Here is a 26,415-nt window from a genome sequence, read left to right as displayed (position 1 = left end):
TCCAAGATGGCGACTTCCGGTTTAGAGGAAATTCTCTACAACCTATGCAATATGGGTATTGTCGGAATGGTCTTGACGAGTAGGTGCCAGAAATTTATGTTTGACACCATTTTAAAATCCAAGGTGGCGACTTCCGGTTTAGCGTAATTCGCTATAACCCAATCAATATGGGTATTTTCGGAATGGTCTTGAAGAGTGGGAGACAAAGGTCGGTGTTTGACGCCATTTTGAATTCTAAGATGGCGACTTCCGGGTTAGCCACATTCGCTATAAGCTATAACCCGGTGCGTGTTTTCGGAATGATCTTACTGAATAGGTTCCAAAATTTGATTTTTGACGCTATTTTAAAATCCAAGATGGCGATATTCGCTTTAGCGAAATTCGCTATAACCCAATCAATATGGGTATTTTTGGAAGTTGAAGTTTTAATCAAACAGTTGAATTTACTTGAATTTAAGCAATGTGTTAAATTTCAATCAATTCAAGCCCCCAACTCACACCACATACGTCTCTTTCTTCTCTCACTTCCATTCTCACTGCACTCTTCTGGATGAACACATAAAAATATTTTGCATTTCGCTGGTTTATGATTAGAAAAAAAATTACGGTCTTTAATTACAGAAAGGTATTGCAATCATTCTCATTTTTATTGAATACCCGTTGTTGGGTCAAACCAGCCAGCTATATTAGTATAGTTGTGTTACCTGTTGCATTAGTTGTACTACTGTACTATGGAATATGCCAGAGAAAGTGGATTCCCGTTGTGTAACAACTAGAAAAAGCGTTTTTTCTGGAGGTTTTGTCTTCCCTGCGGAAGCATCGTCAATTGAGAAGACAAGTGGGGTGAGATAATACACCTTTGCGTCCGCTGCTCTACAAATGCTGTTGCAGCGGCCGTTAGAGTGAGAAGAACCAAGCAAGTGCGTATCCACAACAGATGCAGGGAACTGGATTAGGATTGTTGTTTGTACCGTTTTCTCTGTCTCTTTCACTATGTTTTGGGTAAAAAATTTTTTCAATTTTTTTCAGTGCAGTTTATACTATACATTTTCCACATTATAAATACATATGTTTAAATAAAGTTATTTTAATTATTTTAAATTTTCTGAACGCTTGTCGTTCAATATAAGTCCACCATCATGTTGTCATCGTAGAATGGAAGATCAAACCATTGCCACTCACGATCCTTTGAGCTGTCAAGAACATACCGAACGCATCGTCGTAGGAATAACCTGGAAATACAGGCGATAATTTATCATAAATTGTACACAGTCTGCTCCTCCTTACATGTTCTTTTTCTCTCCACAATCAACTATGGGGTACTGTTTCTTGTAACATTTGTCGCGTACAGCGAAATAAAAACCACCTAATCGATTCGCCAAGGTAGTATTTATACCTTTCAGGCACTGCTGGAAGTCTCTGTCGCATTTGCAGTGGAGTCTGGAATAGCACCGGAGTTCCATACTAAATCATCGCTGACGCGGGTAATTTTTAATAATGTATTTAATACCTTGTAAAATAGTCATCATTTTTCAGCCCATGCATCGTTTCTCCAGCAGGAATGTTGTCACAGTGATCATGATCGCGACAGCACTTGTCCTCTTCCTCGTGCTTTCCCAGATCGTCATAGTCATCAGCAGTGTTACCCGGCCCACACCATTTGGTACCTTGGAAATGCGATCATTTCGTAAGTCATTCACTTCAGAGATAAACATATCCTATCTATTACCTGGAAGTGTTAGATTAATCCGTTCAACGGTTCGATTGGAACGCATGGCTTCTCCGCTGCGTTCCTCAATCTCATTGGATGCGGTATCGAACGTTTCCATATTCATCAGTAGCTGCTTGGAGTTTCCATGTTCAACGTAGATCACTGCTATAATTATGGATATAACGATGAAGACTGTCATGTTATTTCCTTCGCAGACGGTTGAAATAATGGCACGTGTTGAAATTGAATTAGAACTGGCAAAAAGTGTGCTAAAATTAAGTTTTTATACCTTTGGTGACAGGCAATCATACATTGAACTCATTATCTGTTACCAGTGATTGCCACGGCGGAGTTCTGCCCTAGAGACCTATTGTGAAGAAACATAGATATTTACGGTTCTGGTGGATCTATCCATGTGCCTGAAGGTGTCACGTCTCCCGCTGGTAACAACAATACCTCATTTGCACAGTGTTTAAAGTGCTAAATAACTATCATAATGGTGATTGCAAATGACTGTTGCCGTTACTATTTTATTGGAGCTGTGTTGCGAATCGTGATAAGAACTGTTTGAAGAAGTTTTATTTCTATAATAATGAACTTTATGAAGGTTTCTTTTTTTCGGGAGGGCCAAGGTCATAGTCAAACAAACTCGAAAGAAAATTTATAAATACGTAGTTTAAACACGTTTGCAGTAACCATGAGCAAACGAAAGAGTAATAAATTATTAACGAAACCTGTTTCATTCCACCTAGTGCTGCAATTGTGTCTTTCGCATTTCTCTAAACTATGATCTCATGGCTAATTATGTTCGATACACCCAAAACGTACCCGGTAAGAATCGGTTACATTAATACAATAAATACGAGCGAAAATTGCAAGCTTTCTGGTAATGTGCGAAAATTGCAAGAAGCTTCTTTGCATGTAATGCAAGAATCAGAAAAAATGAATTTTGACTATGTATTAGCGATGTATGTGTATTGGTGACCAATATGCGTTAAATAAAAAAGACAGCTAGGATTGAAAAACGAGTCCCACACGGGCAGATCACTAACCAATACCCAAATCCATCCAACCATGCTATCAGATTATTATGAGTAGATAAAAGTCGTATATAAACACTTGGATGATTTCACGATCGGACGCACACCCAGATTTGAACTCACAACCTTGCGCATCGTAGCACCGACTACAGCCACTGTTCTATCTTGGCACATGCGAATAGAGCGTTAAAACTCGTACAATTAGCAGCCACAAAACTGCGTTTGATGATGTTGGTGAGGAATGAATAAAAAGTAGACGGAAAATAAAAACTCCCAGCACCCAGCATAGGCACGTGAATGTGTTGGTAATCCTTTGATAGTGTGTTGAAGAAACGTATGTATGTATGTATATAGGAAATTATTGTGTGACCGACCTATAACTCCGGAACCGAAAGTCAGATCTGAAAAAAATTCAATAGCAGTTAATGGAAGTGTCATATCTTCAATTTGAAATCAAATATGTAAAAATCGGTAAAGAATCCGGAAGAAAAGAAGAAAATGAAGAAAGAGAATCTTCCATATGTATACGGGAGACGCTCTAGTCGTCAAAGCAAACGACGCACTATGTTCCCAAAGCTGTATTTAGGAAGACAAAACTGTTTGTGCCCAAATCGTTAGTTTTAGATATATAGTATGTTCGGTAAACTTTCTAGAACTTTTTTCCGATTTTTTTATATTAGTTGAATTAGGGTGGTTCTTACTTTTAGAACTTTTATAAATGAACATTTTTGCCGAAGCAATAAAGTTTCTATCTCTTTTGCTTGCATAGTTGCAGGCGATTTTCAAAACAAAAATGTTTTTTTTTCAAAGCTATATATCTTCCAAGATTACAAATGGATTTTCAATCTTTTAATTTCATGTGAACGATCGGAACTTTTTTAGTTTTCAGTAAAAAAACTGCGGGAGCGCTATTTCTGTAAAAAAACTTAATTTTTAAAAATGGTGTATTTTTCAACAAAAATCGTTCATAATTTTTCAAATAGACGAAATAATAACTTTGTTACTTCAGCAAAAATATGCACCATACAAAATTCTAAAAGTGCTGCAAACAAAGTATTTACGATAAATCAATTTATGAAATGACAAATGAAAAATAGTGATTTTAGGGGTCACGTTTTCATCGCTCAATCTTTTATGGTAAAACCAACTGAAAAATATTCAATGTGTGTGATAATGCCGACAGTCACAAGAATTCTATTGGATATGTAAACCTTTTTGAAAGAACGGTCTACCATACATCAAAATGGTTCGGCATAAAGGTAACCTCTTTATGTTTGGCATGTTCGGCCACAGTTCCTAATATTTCTTCGAACTGTTTCTCATCTGCGTACTAGCAAAGCTTTACTGTCATCCCAACTCTACTAATAAAATCCAAATCCGACTCATTCACTACCTGTGACATGAGTAACAGTTTTCTGCAGTAGAACATGACCATGACATCAGCGTGAGAAGCAAAATAAATCCTTAGCCGAGCCATTACATTGCATTGGAAAATCACACATCACTTCACTAGACGCATCGTTTGCTGTTACAGTTCTTCGGAATTTCCATTCCAAGCTCGAATGACGTTTTTGCCTTTCTCATATAAAGAAAGGCTATGCAATCACTGTAAAAATCGACTTTTTAACGGAGGCCCGGAGGGCCGAGTGTCATACACCATTCGATTCAGTTCGTCGAGATCGGCAAATGTCTGTGTGTGTACGTATGTGTGTGTGGTTGTGTGTGTATGTGTGTGTGTCATTTAAACTCACACAATTTTCTCAGAGATGGCTGAACTGATTTTCGCACTTAGTGTCATATGAAAGGTATAACGCTCCCATAAGCTGCTATTGAATTTTTAGTTGATCCGACTTCCGGTTCCGGAGTTACGGGTTGAAGAGTGCGGTCACACAGCAAATTCCCATATAAATTGGTACCACCATGATGTTCAAATGATGTAAAACATATTAAAATTGATGTAACATTACTCTAGTTTGCGGGTCTGGATCACTAATGATCAATCAAAGCAGCTTTGACCACATTGGCCACCTATGACAGTTCATGACGCCCCCGGGGAACCCGCCAAGTTCCTAAGCTAATATCACACCCATTCCCCAACGAATTCTCTACCGATTTTTACAAACTTGATTTCAAATGAAAGATACAGTAATACCATTGACTGCTGCTGAATTTCATTCTGTTCTGACTCTTGCTTCCGGAGTTACAGGGGTGTTAGTAAGGATACACTGGAATTTCCCATATAAATCGGTACAATCGTAATACCTCAGAGGCTAAAAACTTTTGAAATGGTCACCAAATTACTTCTAATCGCAGATCTAGATCACTGATTGCCAATCAAACATTCTTTGAATATATCGTCCACTCTCGACGATTCCGGAAGTCCGGAATTCCGGGCATATTACACAAATAAAGTCACATCGGTTCTTCGGTGATGACTGAACCGATTTTCTCAAACCAAGTCTCAAATGGAAGGCAAAATATGCAGCTGAGTATTGCATCAGCTGCTGTTGAATTTTGTGTGGATCCGAGTTCTGGTTCCTGAATTACAGGGTGATACGTACGATCACGCAGTAAATCTCGATTCTAACGAATTCTGCGATGAATGTAAAAAGGTGAAATTTTGGCCTTTCTCAATAGAAAGGTATTGCAATTGCTCTGAAAACCGACTTTTTAACGGAGGCCCGGAGAGCCGAGTGACATATACCATTCGATTCAGTTCGTCGAGTTCGGCAAATGTCTGTGTGTGTATGTATGTATGTGTGTGTGTATGTGCGTATGTGTGTGTGTATGTTACCAAAAATGTCACTCATTTTTCTCAGAGATGGCCGAACCGATTTTGACAAACTTAGTCTCAAATGAAAGGTGCAACGTTCCCATAGGCTGCTATTGAATTTCTAATGGATCCGACTTCCGGTTCCGGAATTACAGGGTGATGAGTACGAACACGCAGAAAATGTCGATTTTAATAAATTCTGCAATGAATGCATAAAGGTGAAATTTTTTCGAAAATATGACCACAACTGCTTCGATTTGTAGTATTAGGTCACTAACATCCATTCAAAGTCTATTTGGCCACATTGGTCACCATCATCGGTTCAGGAAGCCCCGGCGGAAGTATCTAAATTCAGAATAACAGTCACATCGGTTTCTCGGAGATGGCTAGACCGATTCGACTAAACTTGGCCTCAAATGAAAAGTATTGCGTCCCCGTAAATGGCTATTTAATTTCATCCCGATCCGACTTCCGGTTCCGGAGTTATAGGTTGTGGCGTGCGATCACATAGCAAATTGTGATTCAAACCGATACTCCGATGAAAGCAAAAAAGGTAAAAATTTCGCTAAAATGTCTCTCAAACAACTTAAATTTGCTGTTCTAGGTCACCGACGGCCAACCAAACTTTCGTTCACTACATTGACCACCATAGACGGTTCCGGAAGTGCCCGGGAAAAGCGGCCATCTTTCAAAATTGACGAACTCACATCAGTTTCCCGGAAATAATTGGGCCGATTTTCACAAACTTAGTCCCAAATGATAGCTATAATATCCCCACAGATGTTTATAAAATTTCGTACAGATCGCTTATATGGAGCCCGAAATATAGACTAAATCGTCCGGTCACATATGAAATTCCCATATAAGCCGGAACTCAAATTTTTTTTTCAAAGGGGGGACCCCATGAAATTTCAGAAATCGAATTCGTATTTTTGATGCAAAACATCTTTAAAATGCATGAAACGTCGAGATTTTATGCTATCTCGAAATTTTTTTTTGTAAAAATCGACTTTTTGGGACTTTGCCGATTTCGCACCTTTTTTCAGTTCAATATTACCGTGGCTGTTTTTTCTTCTTCAAATTTTTTGAACTCGAATAATGATTTATTTTCCTGTATATAGTTGTCATGTGATGTACAATAATAAAATGTAATGTATGCATTTAAAAGCTTTTAATGAATATTCTCGTGATTCATGATTGAGAAAGGCACAATTGCACCGCTAGGTGCATTAAAATAGGTTTTTCTTGTTTGCAATACACACGTTTCGTAATTTTTGATAAACTATTCTGTTTCAGAGCTCATTCGTGATCACCAAAACAGTTGAACTTGGTGTAAAAAATTTAAAATTCTTCAATAATTCTAAAACGAAGGAGTTTTTTTACAAGAGGTGTGCGCCGCGCTGCCGATTTCAGGTGAAATTTGTATATGCAGTGTTCAACAATATTTTTACATGCAGTCTTCAACAATAATTTAATTTTTACATGCAGTCTTCAACAATATTATGTGGTTTTAATACCTCAACATTTGTCTGGAACATCGTTTGCACGAAAAGTCAAAGCGAAAAAAGCTATATTAAAAAGCTAAATTTAAGGGTTTTGCCTTAGAAAACGCTTAATAAATCGATAACATTAAGTCCTACAAGCTCATGTGGTTCAACAAATTTCTTCATTATGAGCATTCCTAAAACTTTGTCGAAGACACCAACTTTCTACCTCGTCAGTATAGTAAGCCATGTCTCAATTCAATTTTTATCAGATTGTGAGGAATATTCATTCGAACAATTCCTCCAAAGATACCCTATGAATATATTCAATGGTTTGGCCTCTAGTGACGTTTTTGGCATTTCCGACCACTGTGCGTTGCCTGCTGGCTCGTGGTGGATTCGGATTGGTTTGTAGTAGTTGTTAATCCATCCGACTAAACTTAAACCTCTTGTATATCGTAATCCTCAGCCATCCGGGGCAACCCATTTTCGCGATCCATTTCGCTGCCACTCTAACGGAATAATCATCGTCGGTAAAATATCTCTAGACTACGTTATCCCGATTTTCTCTAACTTCGTGTTTTTCCTCCATAACTGCCGTTGCTAGCCCGCTGACCAGCATCTGCTGTCTACTCACTACTTTTGCCAAAATCGAAGCTTGTCGAAACTTTAACCGATCCTTCAGAGAAGCCGTCCAACTTGGCATACATCCCAGGCATGGCAAAAGCACCGAACGGTGCTGCGCGGTGGGCACTTCTACCAATAAATACGCCACCAAGAGGATTGAAGTTGGCACGCCGTACCGGTGCTCAACAGCAAACACCGGTCGCCGATACCAAGGCACCGGTGTCGGTGCCAGCGCATGATATTTAACCACCGTGCTCGTTGCTTCGGCAAAGCACCGACCCGGGTGTTTCTGACTTCGGTAGGCACCGTAACCGAGGTGCATCTCACATCGGCAGGCACCGCAACCGAGGTGTTTCTGACATCGGGAGGCAGCGTACCGAGTGTTTTTAAATTCGTAAAACACGGCAGCTTATATTTCGGTAGCGATTATCGCCGCGCTATTGCTGTCGCTTGGTAAGTGGCTCAAAGCAATTTGTGCGTTCATATGCATGAACGAGCTTGGTACTTTATGAAGAATCTGTAATGCATTATACAGTAAGGAATGATTAAGTAGGTATGCATGTAGGAATTATAAATAGATGAATGAATGGATTTAAATTGGCGTTGGTACTGAAGTCGAATTGTACATCTTAGCCAACTCTTACATCAAACAACCTCAGTCCGAGTATTACGTTTGAAGACCATAACTGACCTTTATTCAATATCAAAATTAAAAAGATTCTTCTGCACTTCGAAATTTAAATATCGTCCGGTCATTTGTATTCTTTAAAAATAAGAGAAAATTCTCCTCTAAAAACTAAAAAAAAATAATATTGAGACTAACTATTTAACGATTAATAGCGATTGGATTGTAACCTCCACATTTGTATTACTAAAAGTATCATTGAAAGAATAAAGTGTCAAAGTTTTCCGCTACTTAGTACTAAATAGCTCAGTTTGAAATTTTTTATTCAGGTATGGAAATACATATGCGCCTAAATTGAATTGAAAAGCAAATAGGAATGCGTGATAGAAAAAAATGTTGATTTTAAATATTTTTATTCGGTCAACACCTCATATGTTTTGCATAATTTTAAGACTTTTGACTCCAAATTGTTAAAATTATTATTACCGTTGCTAAATTTACATTAACAGAGGAAGTCAGAAGTGTTGCAAGTTCCCAGTTTGACGGTTGTATTTTTCATTTGTCTCGAAATGCTCAAAATAATGTCCCGTCATTATAAAATTAATAAAAATATGATTTCTGAAAAAGTAGTATAAGTCAAGGTCGTTAAGTATCCTGTAAAGTATTCAGCTTTAGTCATAACTTCAAAAAGAAATTATGTTTCCAGAAATCAGTCTGGAAAGTGAATATGTTACTGATTGAGAAAACATTTTAGTTTTACATTTCTTATAAAAGAAATGTATAGAATTCGCTCAAACTTTCAAGATTTTTTCCGAGGCCCGGAGGGCCGAGTCTTATATACCAATCGACTCAGCTCGACGATTTGGGACAATGTCTGTGTGTGTGTGTGTGTCTGTGTGTGTGTGTGTATGTAACGGACAAATTCTCATTCGTGTTTCTCAGCAATGGCTGAACCGATCTTATCCAAACCAATTTTGAATGAAAGAACTAAAAAACAGTATGAACGCTATTAATTTGTTTTTGATTCTGATGTTTAGTTTCCAAGATATAAATGTTTGAATGCGTAAAAAGGCGTTTTTTGCAGTTTTTCTAAATTATCTGCCGAAATTGACAATATAGATTAACAATTTATATGATTTTAGACAGCTTTAACGAATACCTTTCGAACAAGCTATAGATTTTTGAAATCGGACTATTATCAAAAGAGATATTTAATATTAAATGCGGACGAAAGATTTTTATCATTTCCCATTGCCAGAAATATGACCAAAAACATGTAATCTATTATTAACGCCAAAACGGCTTATTTTAGGTCAATAGTATCTTCGGAGAATTTAATGGAGGCAATATGCCCTTTCTTTTGGTATTGTGCTTTTGCTGATTAATCCCCCTATGAGTGAGATATTTTCACAAATTTTCGTGGAAGTGATTATATCGAAATGATGCCTTCAGCAAATTTGTAGCTCTTACTTTTGCGAATAACTTTACTGAAGACTTCAAATATCTATTTTGAATACTTTAAAAGTTATGGCTTATTGTTTGGGGATTACTCTTTTTCGCCTATTTATTGTTCAATATAGTAATAATCCATTGAAATAAGCCAAACATTATTTCGATAAAACGAATTTCGTGTTTCATTTTTCTATCTACAACCGCTAGAAATAATCATCGAATACTTCCAAGTTGTCTGGAAGGAACTTGATAACTTATCAGTGCAAAAATGTTCATTTGTGCTAACCTTCTGACTGCAATTTTTCTAACTTATGACCATCGGATCGATCTGAAACATATCGGAAAATGAAAAGCGAAGTAAATAACTCCAAGCAACGGCGTAGCCAAGAGAAGGTTTTGGGGTTTTACACCATACAACCCCCCCCCCACCCAAAAAAAAAATTGGATTGAAGTTGAAAATTTATTGATGCAGACTGATTTAATTCAATATTACAATAACAATTATCTGATCCGTAGATTGATAACCTGTTGTTGTAAACATCATGAGGACTTTTGATAAATTGTCGGAATGGGGTCCTGATATGTAACTGATATATTGGTCTTGATTTCACAGTTGTCTAATAGTCCTGCCTGAAAACATTCTAATAGAAAATTCCAGAGTTCTGTAATCAATCATAATTATCAGATTTATTTTCAAATTGAGCTCTTTTTTGTAGAGATGTACTGTAATAAGGGTCTTTATTTAATAGGATGCGAAGTTAAAATTGATTTAATGTCTATGAAACATAGAACTGCTCACCAAAAAAATGCATAACTTTCAACATTTGCTAAAAATGTTTTTGCCTTTCTCATTCACTCTAAAATTCGTCAATCTAATCCCGAACCGGAGGGCCGAGTGTCATATGCCAATCGACTGAGATCGTCGAGATCGGAAAATGTCTGTGTGTGTATGTATGTGTGTGTATGTGTGTATGTGGAAAAAATGTGACCTCTGTTTCTCAGAGATGGCTGGACCGATTTGCACAAACTTAGTCTCAAATGAAAGGTACAACCTTCCCATGCTATTGAATTTTTTATTGATTGGACTTCCGGTTCCGGAGTTACGAGTTGAAGAGTGCAATCACACAGCAAATTCCCATATAAACTGAAATGAAAAAAATTCAAAATCAAATTTGTATTTTTGATGCCAAATGACTTTAAAATGCATGAAACATTGAGATGTTTGACAAAAATTGACTTGTTTGGACTTTGGTACATTTTTGCCTTTCTCATATAGAAAGGTTATGCAATCACTCTAAAAATCGTCAATCATACCAGCCCGGAGGGAGTATGCAGTGAGGGGTTGCTACTTTAAAATTACAACTAGTTTAAAATTTCTTAACAAGTTGAAAATTTTCGGCAGGACCTGGACCTCCCGGATCTTTCTCCATGATCCGCCGCTGGTTTCAAGCGATGTTTCAGTATCACATGGTATCTCAAGATCGTGGCTGTCGATCCATTGTATGTATGTGCAAATCGTACTGAACATGAAATATTCATTTCCACCATTGTATTGAACATAACCAGCCATGTAATCGTAGTCTGGACAAATGAGACAAGCACAATTGCACCACTAGGTGGATTAAAACAGGTTTTTATTTTGGGAATGCGTCGAGTTGGACGAAAACGTAATATGATTAATAACGAGGATAACACTTTCCGAATGTAGAGAGAAATTTATGAAAAATGACGATTTCCATTCGACTCTAGCAGGTCCTGATCGATTTTGATGGGAATTTGATTTTTGTTGTATGACCAATTATATGTATAGGTCAAAAACAGTAATTTAAGGTCAAGATAACATCATTTTGAAACCGCCAATTTCGGAGGTTTAGTATCTTCGATGAGTTTAACAAACGTTAAACAGCGCATCATTTGATAAAATTATTTTGACGGTATATCGTCCAAGAAGTATTTATGGTGAATTTTCTCAGGTCTCAACAAATTCGCTAAAGACACGAACTCTGTTACTATTTTCTGAAAAATTAATTCTGCATAATTTTAAAACTTTAAAAATTACGGTTTCGGAATTATGCCGTTTGGACAGAATGATCGATTATCACCAAACTCCAACTAAACCGAATTTCTGGCTACGCCGCTGACTTCAAGTAAGTAGAAACAAAGTCGTTCTACACTCGTTCACTAGAAACTTCTTCGAATGCTGAATATCTATTATAATACATTGAAACCCCGATTTTATCATCCAAATATGAACATATGTTTGATGGGCTCTAGCAGACGAATAAGACTGAATTCGAGTAAATTCTTTCTTGAGCATGTTTTCCTTATCATGAAGATGGAAATATGCAAAAATAAAAAGTTCATCATAATCAGAAATAATTATCAGACTACATCAAGGGACGGGAAGAATATTTTAACAGTTTCAGTTTATTATAAAGAAAAAAATTGCCCGATTTAGTCAATGTCCCCATTTTATCAGCCTAAAATACACCATGAGGTTGATAAAAATGGGTCTTTATTGCATTTCATTTTCGGGGATTTTTTATTGCATCGAACTACAACAATTTTTAGGTAGCTTTCAAGGGGTTATTTTATAGATTTCTTCCAAAATTTGGCGAACCTATTCCAATTCGTATACCAATTAATTGGTATACTTAAGGGTTTATATGTTGCAGATAGAGAAAATACTGAAATTTTCAGCTTTTTTCATACACAATATTACGAAAGCTTATTAAACAATTTTTCCTAATATGTTTGTGAAAATTATAAACTATTTGAAATTTTTTAATAGTTTTATTTTTTATTTAACCTCCCGGATTAGCGATAATAATTCAAATCAAGGATACTGGGAGACTGGGAAGTCACCTTTAGAAAAAGTCGATGTCGAAGTAAAATTTGAAACTATGCACGCATGCACTTCAGATATAGCGTGATATCAGGAGCTGCGATTTCATTTCAACGCTTTTTTGTGAAAAGGGCGATAATTACAAATGTAAACATAAGGCTTTTTTCATACATGCGAATAAGGGATTTGAAACGCAACAAATTAACCTAAAAATTTTGATTCTACGATATTGCTTTCTTAAACTACAGCAAAAAATACAACGGGCGAAACTGTATTTTTGTTTGTTTATTTAAAGTTTCGCCCTCCACGCTCCATGCAAACAAACAGGGCGATACTTTTTTTGCTAGCAGTTTAGAGGCGAAACTGTTATTTTCCTTTTTTTTGGATTATCAAGCTGATACCAGCTGTAAATAGTAACAATGATCGCTATTGAAAAAACCCGGACGAAATCGGCGGTGTAAAACGGTAGTTATTGTAAAAAAACGTGAGGGCGATACTTCAATGCTGATAGGTGGGACCGAAAAAGTAAACAATCGCCAAAGGGGCGATACTATCATTTTGTCAATTTCAATAGCAAAAACAAATTTTAATTTAATAATTTTAAATACTTTATGAAGTTTTGGGTTTCGATCACTGAATCATGCAATCTAGGATGTAAAAAACACAATAGTTCTTAAATAGGAAATAAAACCAAGTCTGGAAATATTCACTGTTGATTTTCTTTGAATGGTATTACTGCTAGTATCGCCCTTTTCAAGAAAAAGCGTTGATTTCTTAGTTCGCAGTCGCATTGGAAATTTGAGTAAAATATAAACTTCAAATCGATTCAAAAAAAATTTCGATTTTTTTGGCTCAGTACAATATATAACCCCTTTGGGAAAATTCAGTTTTCCCACCACAATTTAGATATTTTATTAACAGAGCATTAACAAAAATTCGTTGGTATGTCTATTTTATGGGCCATTTTTTCGCTTTCCCATTGATTTGGTTTGAGATTTCTAGCACTGATGTTGTCCTATGCTGATTTGAGCGATTCTCTGAGTCTTGCCACAATCCCATGTAGTATGTGTTATCAAAAACATCGCGAAGCATCAAGTTATAAATGTTCTCAAAAGATATAATATCCGAAGAGTGATAAGAGTTATAAGAAATGTCTCATCACACTGTTAGGTGAATTAAAAGCGTTTTTAACTCTAGATAGGAAGATCAATATTTAAAATCTGTGGAAATTCTCTTTAGTTTCCGCATAGGTAAAATCAAACATGAAATTGTAGTATTTTAGTAAAATTTCTAAAGTTGCAGCTTCAGCTACCATCAAATGACTTCATGAGTACCGTGTATGAATTAAACAAAAACTTTAGGACCAATATTTTCAGTCTACCTTTCGGGCAAATGGTAGTGGGTCCAACTAGTTTGTATTGCAATTTTTAGATCTTGGTTTTTGTTCAATACAAATAATCCTATTTTGTCATTCTAATCAATTCAATCAAATATACTGTTCATTTGTCAAAATTTACAGTAAAAGTAAAAAGAGACAACTTATCATATGATAAGACGCAAGCGAATAAAGTCAACTCGCGTGGGAACATATAATTTACATACGCGTTTAAATTTCTATGACTTACACAAACCCAACACAAATTATACCGATGGTCTATTGACGAACCAAGCCAATTTCAAGTATCATTTCTTAAGAACGTTGTTAACATCTTATAGATGCAAAGTATGCACACATAATTTTTTTTGTTTTGCTGTGGAAAAAGGGAAATTTATTCCAAATAATAAACAGATCAGATTCGAATATCCGGGGATTTAAAAAATCTTACCCCGGGTAATCGAATCTAAAATAAAATATGTTAAATGTGAATGTATCAATTTGGCTCTATTCAATTTCTAAAATTCCAAGGTGTGATTTGTCTTTTCAGTTGCTTTTCATTTATATAATATATTGTTAACGGGTTCATGATATATTTCAGTTTTGTATAGCTATTTGTGCATGAATTCTCAAACAAACTTAAGGTGTATTTAATGCATTACAGGTCGCATTATCCGGGAAATCATTGGTCTGTTATTCGATTTTCTGGTGTAAGTCATTTAATTTTTCAACTACTAAAAAAATAAAGTAAATTCATGAGCTTTTCGTTGGTGTTGTGGTGTTACATGCTTTAGCTAACTTCTTGACGTTTAAGTGAGAGGAGTCTCTTCCTGTGCGTAGTGCTTACACAAAGCATAACTTCATTGACCAATATTGTACTGGATAGTCTGGTGGTCAGTATGCTTTTAGTTTTCACAAACTTTTCAACTCATGTTTGCCATCTCCGACGGACTATAAAAAGTTATGTCGATGATAGATGCCCGACCGTATCAGCAAAAATCATCGCATATCCTTACATCGATCACTGTTTCCAGTACAGTTATACTCTCTATGACTGGTAAGTCTACACACCCACTATACTGTGCAAGAATTTAAATCTCTTTAGACAGTCAAATAAAATTTTATGTATCTAAAATGCATGCAGAAATTAAATTTTGCCGATCAAATTGTAAAAACCCATTTGAAGCTGGCTTTTTTATACCTTAAAGCAGAATAGATATAAAAAGGACAAGGTATCGGTTCAATTATTAAAAATGCAGAATATAGCAAGACAAAAATCTAGTATTCAGATTTCAAACTGCATCACTTCAGAATGTGGTTTGGTTGATCACTTACCACCTTGTAAACTAAATTTGTCTTTGTTTTATTGAGTTTACATGCGGAATAATGAATATAGCTTATATAGTATAACTATCGAAGAACTGATAAGGACTAGGACACTAGCTAGAGATATTTATGATAACGTAGATTTTTTCTAGATTAATGCTCTATAAGTCTATAGTACAGCGAACCAAACGGCACGTCAACACACGGACGCCGTTGGATGTGTCAGAAAAGTAATGAAGTCCGGCCAAAATTCATTTCTATGCATTATGCTGTGTTAAAAGTTTTGTAATGGCACTGGTAATGATGTATAAAGCGGAAATAAATCGTATGGGCGCACCTTGATTGTGCCCTAACGCCTTTACATACGATAACGTGTTTCAAGTAATTTTGAAAATTGAAGTTCTCTGCAGTAGGTAACTTGCTACAAATGATATGAACAATTCCAGTTCCATTAGAGTAAAGCGAAGCCTCCCTCCCTTTTAACTTACCAGGACGGGGTGCTTGGAATGAATATGAAATATTTGCGAAATATGATCACCTTATACATGACCTTGTTTTAGCGAAGGGCCACAATTTTATATGTGATTAGCTCCTCTGAAAATACGTTTTAGTGACCGCAATGATAAAATTAGTACTGTAATTTGACATTCTAATTGAAATTAATTCTTTTTTCAAAACAACCTGGTAACCGGATAAACAGATTTTTTCAGTGTCTCCATTTTGTCAGCCTAAAAAGCACTATGAGGCAGTTCATCACTATTTTAGCTAAATATTGTAATAGAGTTTGCGACATGAAATGACTCAATACTTTATTATTACGACCAGCTATAGATAGAATGTCTAAAAATTGGTAACAAAGTTTCGTATAACAAAAATTATCCAAATACTGTGAAATACTTGTGATTGATTGATCGAAAATTCGAAACGTGTGCCCCAAATGGCGGCAATAGGAATAGATTCAAATTGAGCTAAGCACCATATGTGCGTTATCCGTATAGATTGGGATCATAAAAAAATAAAAAGATGTTTATCGATGGCAATGTTCATATCTTTTGCTTTCAATTAGATATACATTTGCAAGCAGATAAAGAAATAGAATTTTCGTAGACTAGTATTTCCAAGACGCAAAATTAAAAAAAAAATCCACCATCCGCGATCTATACTTGCATCGAGTTTGGATATTTTATAATTACATATCTAACTAAAAATCAAACTGCCGTGATAATAGAAGTATATTTGCTGTTCTCTTTTATTCCGTCGCACCGAAAAATCTTTTTTTCTTTCTTTTTGTGCATATGCTAGAGGGCCTAAACATTCTCGCTTTGATACGGGTGCAAAGTCAAAGAGTTTCCGAGGTGTTATCCGAAGTTGAAAGCGCTCGGCTCCGGTGCTTCAGAAATTTTAAAGCACCCGGCCCGAGTGTTTTCCGAAGCATCCAAGCACCGGATCGAAAATTTAACACCGCCACCGACACAGGTGCTTCGTTTATCGTGTATCGGTGCTTCGCATCGAGCACTGGCTTGGGGTGCTCATTTCAATACACTCGGTTGCGGTGGTAAAATGCAGCATGCGGTGCCGTGGCGTGTTTGGACATGCCTGATACATCCCTTTCCAGCCACCTTCGCAAAGTTTCGTCCTTAGTTTCTTCATTGACTTGTTTCTAGAGTGACCGAACTCAAATGACATTTTATGTATCCAAACGGTTTGCAGTATATTTTTTTCCTGGACAGGAAGATAATAAATTTTTAAAAGTAATTCAAAACGCTCATGCGGGAGGGGGGGGGGTTTGAACCCCCCCCCCCTCCGTGCGCGGGTCTAGGTTTGAGTGTTTAGAAATAAAATTAATTTTCGTGGTATCGAGGTAGAGCGCTAATATGTACGTGGTATTTCACATTAATATACCAGAAATTCAGTAATTAGTCTATGGTTTATATAATCAACGACAAATATAACCTAGGGACGGAATAACACATTGCAACGCTTAAAATCGGATCAAATAAAATAACACAAAAGAGTTCACTTGCTTTTCAAAGTTCGACAGTTGTGACTAGAATCAGAGGGATAAGATCTTGGTTAGAGCACTGCACAACCCTAACCGAGACTATAAGCGAAGTTATGAAATTGTATTATTCAGACTTGACCTTGTCGGTCAAGAACAAATCACGGAAAGTCGAAGTTTTGAACAACGGAACAGATAACACAGCTCCGACGCACGATCCGATCCAGTACACGATAATATGTTCCAAGGCTGAGTTACCAGCACAACCCCACTTCAGGGCAGTAGCCAGAACAGGGTTGAAGTATCCTCCCGAGTAGTTAAAAGCTGCAAAAACAACTGGTGTTAAATTTGTTTGCTACACATTACAGATATAGTGACCAACCGGCAACGACCAAACTTGTACCAACGAATGAATCGATGAAAGCACCAAATTTAGCATCCTTTTCGGAAATAACTTTGGAAGCCAATCGACAGCATAGGGTGGCAAATCCTTCGATGAAGGCGCCCAAATATAGATTAACCTTGAAAATAAAAAAAACTCTGATTAATTACTATCCTGTGAACTCTTATGGTACAATTATCATACCTTCAGATCAGCAGCACAATCCTCGAACGCTCTCCCCTCGTGGGTTTCGGCCAACTCCAACCACCAGTAGAGTTGGACGTAACGGAACACGCAACATCCTCCCATGAGTTGAGCCCAAATTTTCAGAGCAGCTTCCTTGCAGCTAACCTCACCTAAACAAAATGTATAATTAGATTACACTGGCAATAAAGAAAATATATGCATAACTTTCAAATAATATCCAGTGAACAACGAACAAGTCCAGTATTCAGAATATTCTAACTGCGCAAGTGATTTAAATCCATATTAAATTTGCAAAAGGGCGAATAAGATTTGTAAACAAACTTTTATTTTGATGGTTTCTCTTAACTTACTATAATTTCAAAGCAGAAAACAATTGAAATTACTTCTACGAAGTGTAAAAATTTACATTAACGCATATTTTTCATGAAATTCCACTCTGCAGCAGACTAATGAGCGAAACAAGTTTGTTTACAAAAAACACTTTCGCCCTTTTGACGAATTAATATTGAAATATTCTTCGGTCTTACTTTGATGATCTCCGAAGTAGTACAAGTACAACTGAGCGAATCCTGTGAAGTTGATACCACGATACCAATGGATAATGAAATAACACCACTGAAAAGTAGACGAACTCTTAACTGAATCTGACGATCCAATGATCCGGTGCCATCTATGCCAGAAGCAGTTCACGTTCCGCAGTCAGTTGCGTCAACACATAGCGCAACACCATCTGCACGGAAAACCATTCGAGTGCAGAAAATGTCACTATATGTTCACATACAAGGCGAATTTTCAAAAGCACGAGCTCATCCACGAATCATTAGATTTGCCTGAAGTTGAAATTGTCAAACCGGAAACAAATAATATTCTTCGAGCTGTAGGATTGGTACCGGTAGAACTAGTAGGTAGGTAATTAGAACTACGAAGGATAGCCATGGAGATCGGCTAAACAGAATATAAACAAAAACAGGTGCGTAGTTTGTTTAGCATCGTTCAAGTTGGAAGCATAAATAATTAAACATTTGAAGACATACTAGAATAAAATCATCAAACAGAGAAAGATAAATGCGAACAAACTCTAACTCGATCGATAATACAAAGGTTTCAAAAAATTCTCCCATCAGACTTATGTCACATTGTGTCACTCCATAAAAAACCGCTGAATGCAACAACAACAACAAGTAGGTTCAAGTTTTGTCCACAATGAATGTACTTATTGCTTGTCCTAACTATCCTCGATAGGTATCGCTTTCGGTTCAATGAATATGTGGCAGTGAAATACGCGGAAGAAGAAATAATTCTATCGACAGAGATCGGATTTCCCTCTAATATCAACCTATCACTTTAACTATGAAGTTCCTTCCCTGTGTATATTTAATTTAAATGAAATATAACTTTTAAAAAAAGTATATATTTCTGGTCGACCCATAGGGGAAAGGGGGTAAGAGTGAAACTCATTTTTTCTGCGATTTAAATTTGATGATTATACATGATATTTGGGTATCCAAAAGTGGTACATAGTACCACTCTGTTATTAAGTAATACATATATTTTTTCCAACTGGTTAAATTCACGGGAAATAACTTTTTGTGGGTAATAAACAGTCGGTGGTAAAATGTACCATTGTGCCCCATGGGTAGGAACTATGAAACACGACGTCGTCTACAGTGAAATATTCTATTTGTAAATTCTGTTCTTTTGTTTTGACGAAGAATTATCCTAACGCTTCGAATTAAAGTTATATTAAGGCGAAAATCACTTGCTTGCGAAAGAAATCACTATATCATCGCGTAACATAGGACTACCTTATATGCATATTAGCTGCAATCATGAAAGTAGCGACATTTTCTACAAAACTTGTCCAAATTTACCAATTTTGAACTATATGAGTAGTATTTACTGTGGAAAATCGGAACCCATTCACATTTTGAGACAGACCACAAAAACAAGAAATTTCCACTGTTCCCCATACGTCATCGTTTCACAGTTACCCAATGGGTCTATTCACGAAAATTGTGAAATTACACAGAACCATGACAAGTTACCAAAAAACTTTGTTCGCGGCCAATGTTGAGCATAAAATTTGCTATAAATAACAATGGACTAAATATTTATTCAATGGATGATAACTCATAAAGATGGAATAATATTTTTCATTGCAAATTTACTCTGGCTATAACAAATCAAACAAATATTCATTAAATGAGATGCAGAGATCTCTCTCAAAATACTGCAACACGTGTAAAGAATTAGAAATTGTGAAATATGAGGTAATGAGACGATTCTGACCATGCATTATTATTTATTGCGAATGTTTCATAGTTCCTGCACTGTTACCCTCTCTCCCCTACATTTTATCTTTTTTGAATGGGTATATCTCTAAATGCAGTTTATTTAATTTTTGATAAACTTATGTTCATTTTGACTCCAGATTATCGAATCATCCGGATAATCGAATGAATAGAATTGTTTTCGCGTGAAATACATTTGAACAACACAACCTAGGGTATATGCGTCAATTAGTTATGGAATTTGCGTATGGACTTTGTATTGACACCATGTGTGTTTCTGAGAAAACCCATAGTCCTGTGCGATGTCTTGCAAGAAAAGGAGTTCTGATTAAACTGGTGAGAATTAATGAAACAGAAGCTTGCTTTGGTTTAGCAAGACAATGCTATATACACTATACAATATTTCTCTTTAGTTCAACCAAACAATATGCATAATGCTATATTTATCCTTAGCGTCCATCCGGACGGTTCGAGCTTGTTCGGTACGAGCTAGTTTGCCAACTCATGCGTAATATCGTCAGAGCAGAGAGCTACATCTAGCATCTCTTCTCTGCCAGCTCGTGCAAATTATGTGCAGATTTGTAATACTTAAGTATTGATGAAAATCAATTCGGTGCCTCTCAAATTGATATCTGAGCCAAATGATGTGGAGGTCATTTTCATCACCCCCGAGTATTAGGAAAAGCCCTTTTCTGCCACGGTACGATATAACCTTATTGAAATCATCAGAGAGTGACGGTTCATTATGCGACAAATATGTCGAACAACAAACGTATTTCTTGTTTATGTTATTAACGGTCGTATTGACCGCGACAGCACAAATATTGCGAGTTGCGACGTCGGATATAAGGCATAGCACTATAGTTGAAAGCTACGAAGACATTCCTTCCTGCATAAGGCGGGATAGATTCATACTTGCTGTACGTTTATGCTGAAGATTAATTTGTGCTACTCTAACCATACTCGATCACAGCACTACACATTTCATCATCAGTTTTTGTTGTACAGCTCTGCCGGTCTAATTGAACCTCTTTGTCATCTATTTCAATTGTCGCTAACAACCGGAGTGTTTCCCGAACTCTGGAAATCCTCCTTCATGTTTCCAGTTCACAAAAAAGGTGATAAAAAGGTAGTTGACAACTACCGTGGTATTACAACGCTAAGCGCAGTTCCTAAGGCCGATGACAAGCTGAAGCGGAAAGCGAAGCGTTTGCGGACGCGTCTGAGCACTTTACATAGTGTTTTGCCGCGTTCGCCCCGCTTTTGCTATGACAGTATTACGCGTTCTACATGCACACACCAAAGAGCTAGGTCAAACGCATTCGCTTCGCTTAGCGCTACCGCATCGCAAATCGCGTAAGCATGTCATCGGCCTAAGTTGTTTGCAATGGCTGTGTTGGAACCCATCTCCAGCCACTCAGCATGGATTTATGCCGAAACGTTCAACATCTACGAATCTTCTGTCGTTCACAACATATGTTACAGATGCCATGTCGGACGGCCTTCAAACTGACGTTATCTACACGGACCTTTCAGCTGCTTTTGATAAGATAAATCACGCTATTGCAGTGGCAAAATTGGATAGACTTGGCTTTGGTACTAATATTCTCCGTTGGATGCAATCGTATCTCAGTGATCGTCGTCTAGCAGTCAAGATAGGTGATTGTGTATCCGAAGAGTTCTTTGCTTCATCTGGTATTCCGCAAGGCAGCCATCTCGGTCCATTGATTTTTCTTCTGTATTTCAACGACGTTAACTTTTGTTTAGAAGGACCACGGTTGTCTTTCGCCGACGACCTCAAGTTATACCATAGAATCCGGAATACTGATGATGCAGCTTTCCTTCAACGCCAACTGGAAACCTTTGGAGAATGGTGCGAGATCAACCGAATGACCCTAAACCCCAAGAAATGTACGGTCATTACGTTCTCGAAGAAAAAAACGCCAATTCGATTCGATCTAGCTGAATCCACAGCTAGAGGGTTCATAATGAGAATATCTAAGCACCTTTCAGATATTTACTGCTTGAAATCTCTCTACTGCTCACTCGTTCGATCAACTCTGGAATATTGTTCAGTTGTGTGGAACCCTCATTATCTTAACGGTGTCCATCGAATTGAGACAGTACAGCGCAGATTTGTTCGGTTTGCCCGTCGTCGATTGCTTTGGAGCAACCCTCACCAGCTGCCAAGTTATGAAAGCCGGGGTTTGCTTATTGGACTCGATACATTGCAAGTGCGACGGGATCTATTCCGTGCTATGACGATTTCGGATATTTTGCAAGATCGAATGGACTGCCCCGAGCTTATCAGTGCGATAAATATGAACGTTCGCCCTCGCGCCCTTCGCAATAATTTATTCCTCCGATTACCTCTTCGCCGGACTAACTATGGAGTAAATTCCATCATTGGTTTGCAGCGGACCTTCAACAGAGTGTCATCCGAGTTCGATCTTCACATTCCACGTAGCAGATTACAATTTGACTTTTTAAATAGATTAAGAAATTATCATTAGGAGCACACTGTGTCTGTTGATATCAATTATAAATAAATAAATAGATGGAAGCAACTAGAATATACCAACATGTTGGCTTATAATCGCCTTCAAATGTCCACTGTGCCAGAGATTCGCGTAACATAGCAAGGGTAAGACCCACGATACTCCGTGCGCGACTGGCATATTTTAGTCCTGCCAGCCATTCAGTCCTCGGCACGGAGAAACACTTTGACCTTAATGTTAATTTGTGTCCATACGGCTGACCTTGAGAGTTCCATCTCTTTCGCTCGAACTCGCCTGTGCAAAAGAGGCCGTTGATACCCCACCCCAGACGGTCCTAATGGCTTGACCAGGGACTATATATTGTATTGTTATATTAGTCATCGGGGGCTCCAGCCAGATGGTAAAGGGGAGGGCATGCCTTCTTGGCAAAATATATCTCATGCACGGCTTAGAAAGTGGATTTATAACATTTGGAAATGCGTTTCCTGACCATGCGGTGAGAATGGTGAAAAAATTGGCAAATCGTGCTCAAAAAATATTTAAGCTGTTTTTCAAGGATACTTGTTGCGGAGACAACGAGACTGGATCCAAATGAAATAATTTATTCTGTGGTAGAATGTAAATTATAAAATTCCTACAATAGAATGAAGATTTAGACTCAAGTTCAATAATTCCAATTATACAACCTTCTTTTAGCAATCCTACTTCATATAAACTTCTCTAGCATCAGTGCATGTTTCAATCGCTTATAGCACATAGAACATAGGGTAAACAGGTCTAATACGCCCCCCTTAAAATAGTTATATTTCACCATTCGACGCTATGATTTTCTCACTAACGACTCTAATTTATTGTTTTATTAGTTAGAACTTAGTACCCGTTTCATTTTTTATTAAAAACATCCTGATACAAGTACTATTAAACATTTTTCAAAGATGCCTAAATTTTAGTGTAATATGCCCCACAACAAGACGACGATATGCCCCACAGCAATCGGTGAGTTTGCCCCACAACAATGGGTGGGGCGTTTTGGCCGGTGATGAGCTGTTGTGAATATATGAATAATTCTACACACACACACACATAGTTTTAAGCCAAGCTAAAAACTAAGATAGTAACTATAATATTCTAGTAAGCTACTTGAAATAGTTCTATCGAATCCGACTGTTTCTAATTGGTTGTAATGCTATTGGAAAAAGTGGAAGCTTACATAAAAGTATGTCTTTTGAAACTTTTGTGTATATTATTGTTTTGCAACATATTACAAATACCAAACTAACTGGGAATCGAAGAGGGACATTTAACCCCGGTGGGGCGTATTATACCCTTTTACCATAAACATTAAAGTATCCAAGTTTGCACGCAACGTTTGCTGGTCGATTGTAGCGCTGGCCAGTTACCAGTTGCTACTTCCTAGTGGCATTTCAAAAAGACAGTTTTATTTCTTACACATATTGAAAACTTTACTTGTATGTCAGTTCTCAGTGCTTATAGTCGGCATAACACGAACTAATGGCAGATTATCCAAGATATAAGAGATGAGTACACCAACCAATAACACCTCATCTTGTATCCTATGCAAAAAGTATTTAATCAAAAGTAATAGTTTCAATACTAGATAATTTCCGTGAAGTTTGTTCTGAATTTAACAAATATTGACATGAATATGTAGCCTGTTGATTTCACCATTTTTGTTTTGTTCATTTTACTCACAATTCCCCTATGCTTTGTGCTTTATTGAGTTGTTATGTCCAATTATTTGCAAATGTCATCTTATACGTAAACGAGTGTGCCGGCAAAACGTGAGAATAGCTGCATATTTAGTATCTACAACCTAACACGCCAACACAGAAACGCTAGCCAACTCGTGTCGTTTCAAGCATTTACCGAATTTTCTAAATTCATAAGATGAATTCTAAATTGTAAAAATGCTTAAAATATATATTGCATAAGTGAACCTTCACATATCCGCGAAAGTTTTGATTTCGAAGAGCTGGGCAAAAACTATGGTTTTCTAAGTTAGGGTATCGTAGACACGCTCGCTGCTCAAGATTATTTTCGATCGAGTCTCTCTGTCTCACAAACATTCTCTGACGGCTGAGTATATTTAAATTTACTATGGATGGCAAAAATCTGATTCCGCATTCCGAAGACACATTTTTTCGTCATGGTTTTTGCAAAAAAATATCACCATAATTTAACTACATACTAACCTTGGACTACCTGTTCCATGTAGGTATACGGACAAGCCGTTGCATTCCCCCATTGTATGCCCCACCAAATCGTCAGCGTGAACAGAAATACCGCGTAGGTTGCTACTCCAAAATTATCCGCCACTGAAAATCACAATTCAGACAATAAACAGGTTTAATGCACCGCCCTGCCATTCAAACTGAGTTCACAGCTGGTTACCAATGATTAGCTCGAAGCAACATCCGCACAGTTCTGCCGCGGCAATTGCCTCAAATATAAGCTCCTTCACTAGACCATCTTTGGATAATTTGTTGTTCAAACGACGTGCAATTGCCGCGATCGCACTGGTCAACGCTATAAAGGCTACACTGTAGGTCAACTGTTCGATACCCATCGTGTATCGATGTTATCGATTATGATCACGCGTGCGTAATCTCGTGATAAGGTAACAATTTTCTGCCAATCTGCCGCGGATATTACAGGCCCGTGCGTTCGTAGTGTCGGTCAGAGCGCGAGAACAAAAATAAATCGCAGTGAATGTCGCGATCGCTGCTGTGTGGACATATTCTAATGTGTATGATGTTCGGCATACCAGTAGTGTTTTCACAGCAAACGCTCAATGAATGCTTGCGAAGTGGGAGACGACGATTTTGAGAGCTCTCAGATCATGGTGATCGCTATTATTTCTCTTGAATTGATTGCGCATAATGTGGTCCTAGGGTGGTAAGCATAGGAAATTTTGCACTGCTTTTATCGTGGTATAGTTCTCGGTTGAAATAGCCAGGTGAACAATTCAAATTTTCATCGGTAGGAGTTTCAAATATGTGTCATCTAAGTAGCGACTTCTATGTGCCCATGCAGAGTGGCAAGTATTTTCCCTGAAAAATTTGGAAGACTAATCAAAAGTCCCAGTCGTACTACCCTACGGTTGTTTAGTGTAGTTAGTTGTCCTCAGTCGATGTCACTGCTTCTGTTTAGTCCAGCCGCCTGCTAGGCAACCATTTTATCCTAGCCAACATCTGCCTTTGTTAAAATCAAAACAACCTAATGCTATTGCACGGGCGGCATGGGCCTAGAGGTGGCTAGGCCCACTATATGTTGACTACTGTCAAAGTCTGTATATCTCCATAGCGGATGGCAGGAGTGACACCCTCCTGGTTTAGTCGTTTCGTTTGATTAATTGCTTGCTTGCATATATCACATCAGATTAGTTCACGTGCACTGACAAGTTATGCTTGCTGTTTAAACTCTCCCACAAATAAAGAGAAACTTTTCCTGCTTTGCCAAGAAATCGTGGCTAATTATAAACAACTTCCTCGGTGTTGGTAACTATTACTTTCGTTCAGAACCTCACTATTGCAAAATCTTACACTTGCGTATATTATCTGAGACATCCAATAATTGGGAGATCTTTTGAAGAACGGAAGGCTAGAGCGATTTGTGAAAGTCTTTTAGGGTTCATTCTTCAATTGCCACGGCATGTACCGAACCTACTGCAGATATTTTGCCACATTCTATATACTCATAGCAGGGTACAGTTTTCGGCGAGCTTGCTGTAAACTACTATGTCGAATCGTGAACTCGACT

General features: G+C 37.4%; 2 protein-coding genes across 2 annotated transcripts; both read right to left on the bottom strand.

Moving 5' to 3' along the window:
• Positions 1-1,056: 1,056 nt before the first annotated feature.
• LOC131691177 (phospholipase A2-like) lies at positions 1,057-2,286 on the bottom strand. The gene is made up of 4 exons (XM_058977379.1): positions 1,730-2,286; positions 1,511-1,667; positions 1,288-1,440; positions 1,057-1,232 (listed from the first exon to the last, which is right to left on the bottom strand). Exons 1-4 carry the CDS (start codon positions 1,908-1,910, stop codon positions 1,121-1,123), a joined length of 603 nt encoding a protein of 200 aa, XP_058833362.1. The 5' UTR covers positions 1,911-2,286; the 3' UTR covers positions 1,057-1,120.
• A 14,885-nt stretch (positions 2,287-17,171) lies between these two features.
• LOC131691229 (aquaporin-11) lies at positions 17,172-25,404 on the bottom strand. The gene is made up of 5 exons (XM_058977469.1): positions 25,048-25,404; positions 24,849-24,971; positions 17,844-17,995; positions 17,640-17,778; positions 17,172-17,581 (listed from the first exon to the last, which is right to left on the bottom strand). Exons 1-5 carry the CDS (start codon positions 25,220-25,222, stop codon positions 17,385-17,387), a joined length of 786 nt encoding a protein of 261 aa, XP_058833452.1. The 5' UTR covers positions 25,223-25,404; the 3' UTR covers positions 17,172-17,384.
• Between the last annotated feature and the right edge of the window lie 1,011 nt (positions 25,405-26,415).

This window comes from Topomyia yanbarensis, chromosome 3, assembly GCF_030247195.1.
Source record: "Topomyia yanbarensis strain Yona2022 chromosome 3, ASM3024719v1, whole genome shotgun sequence".
In the NCBI taxonomy this organism is placed as follows: Eukaryota; Metazoa; Arthropoda; class Insecta; order Diptera; family Culicidae; genus Topomyia; species Topomyia yanbarensis.
Note: the sequence above shows the minus strand (reverse complement) of the source record. Positions and strands in the feature narration are given on the sequence as shown.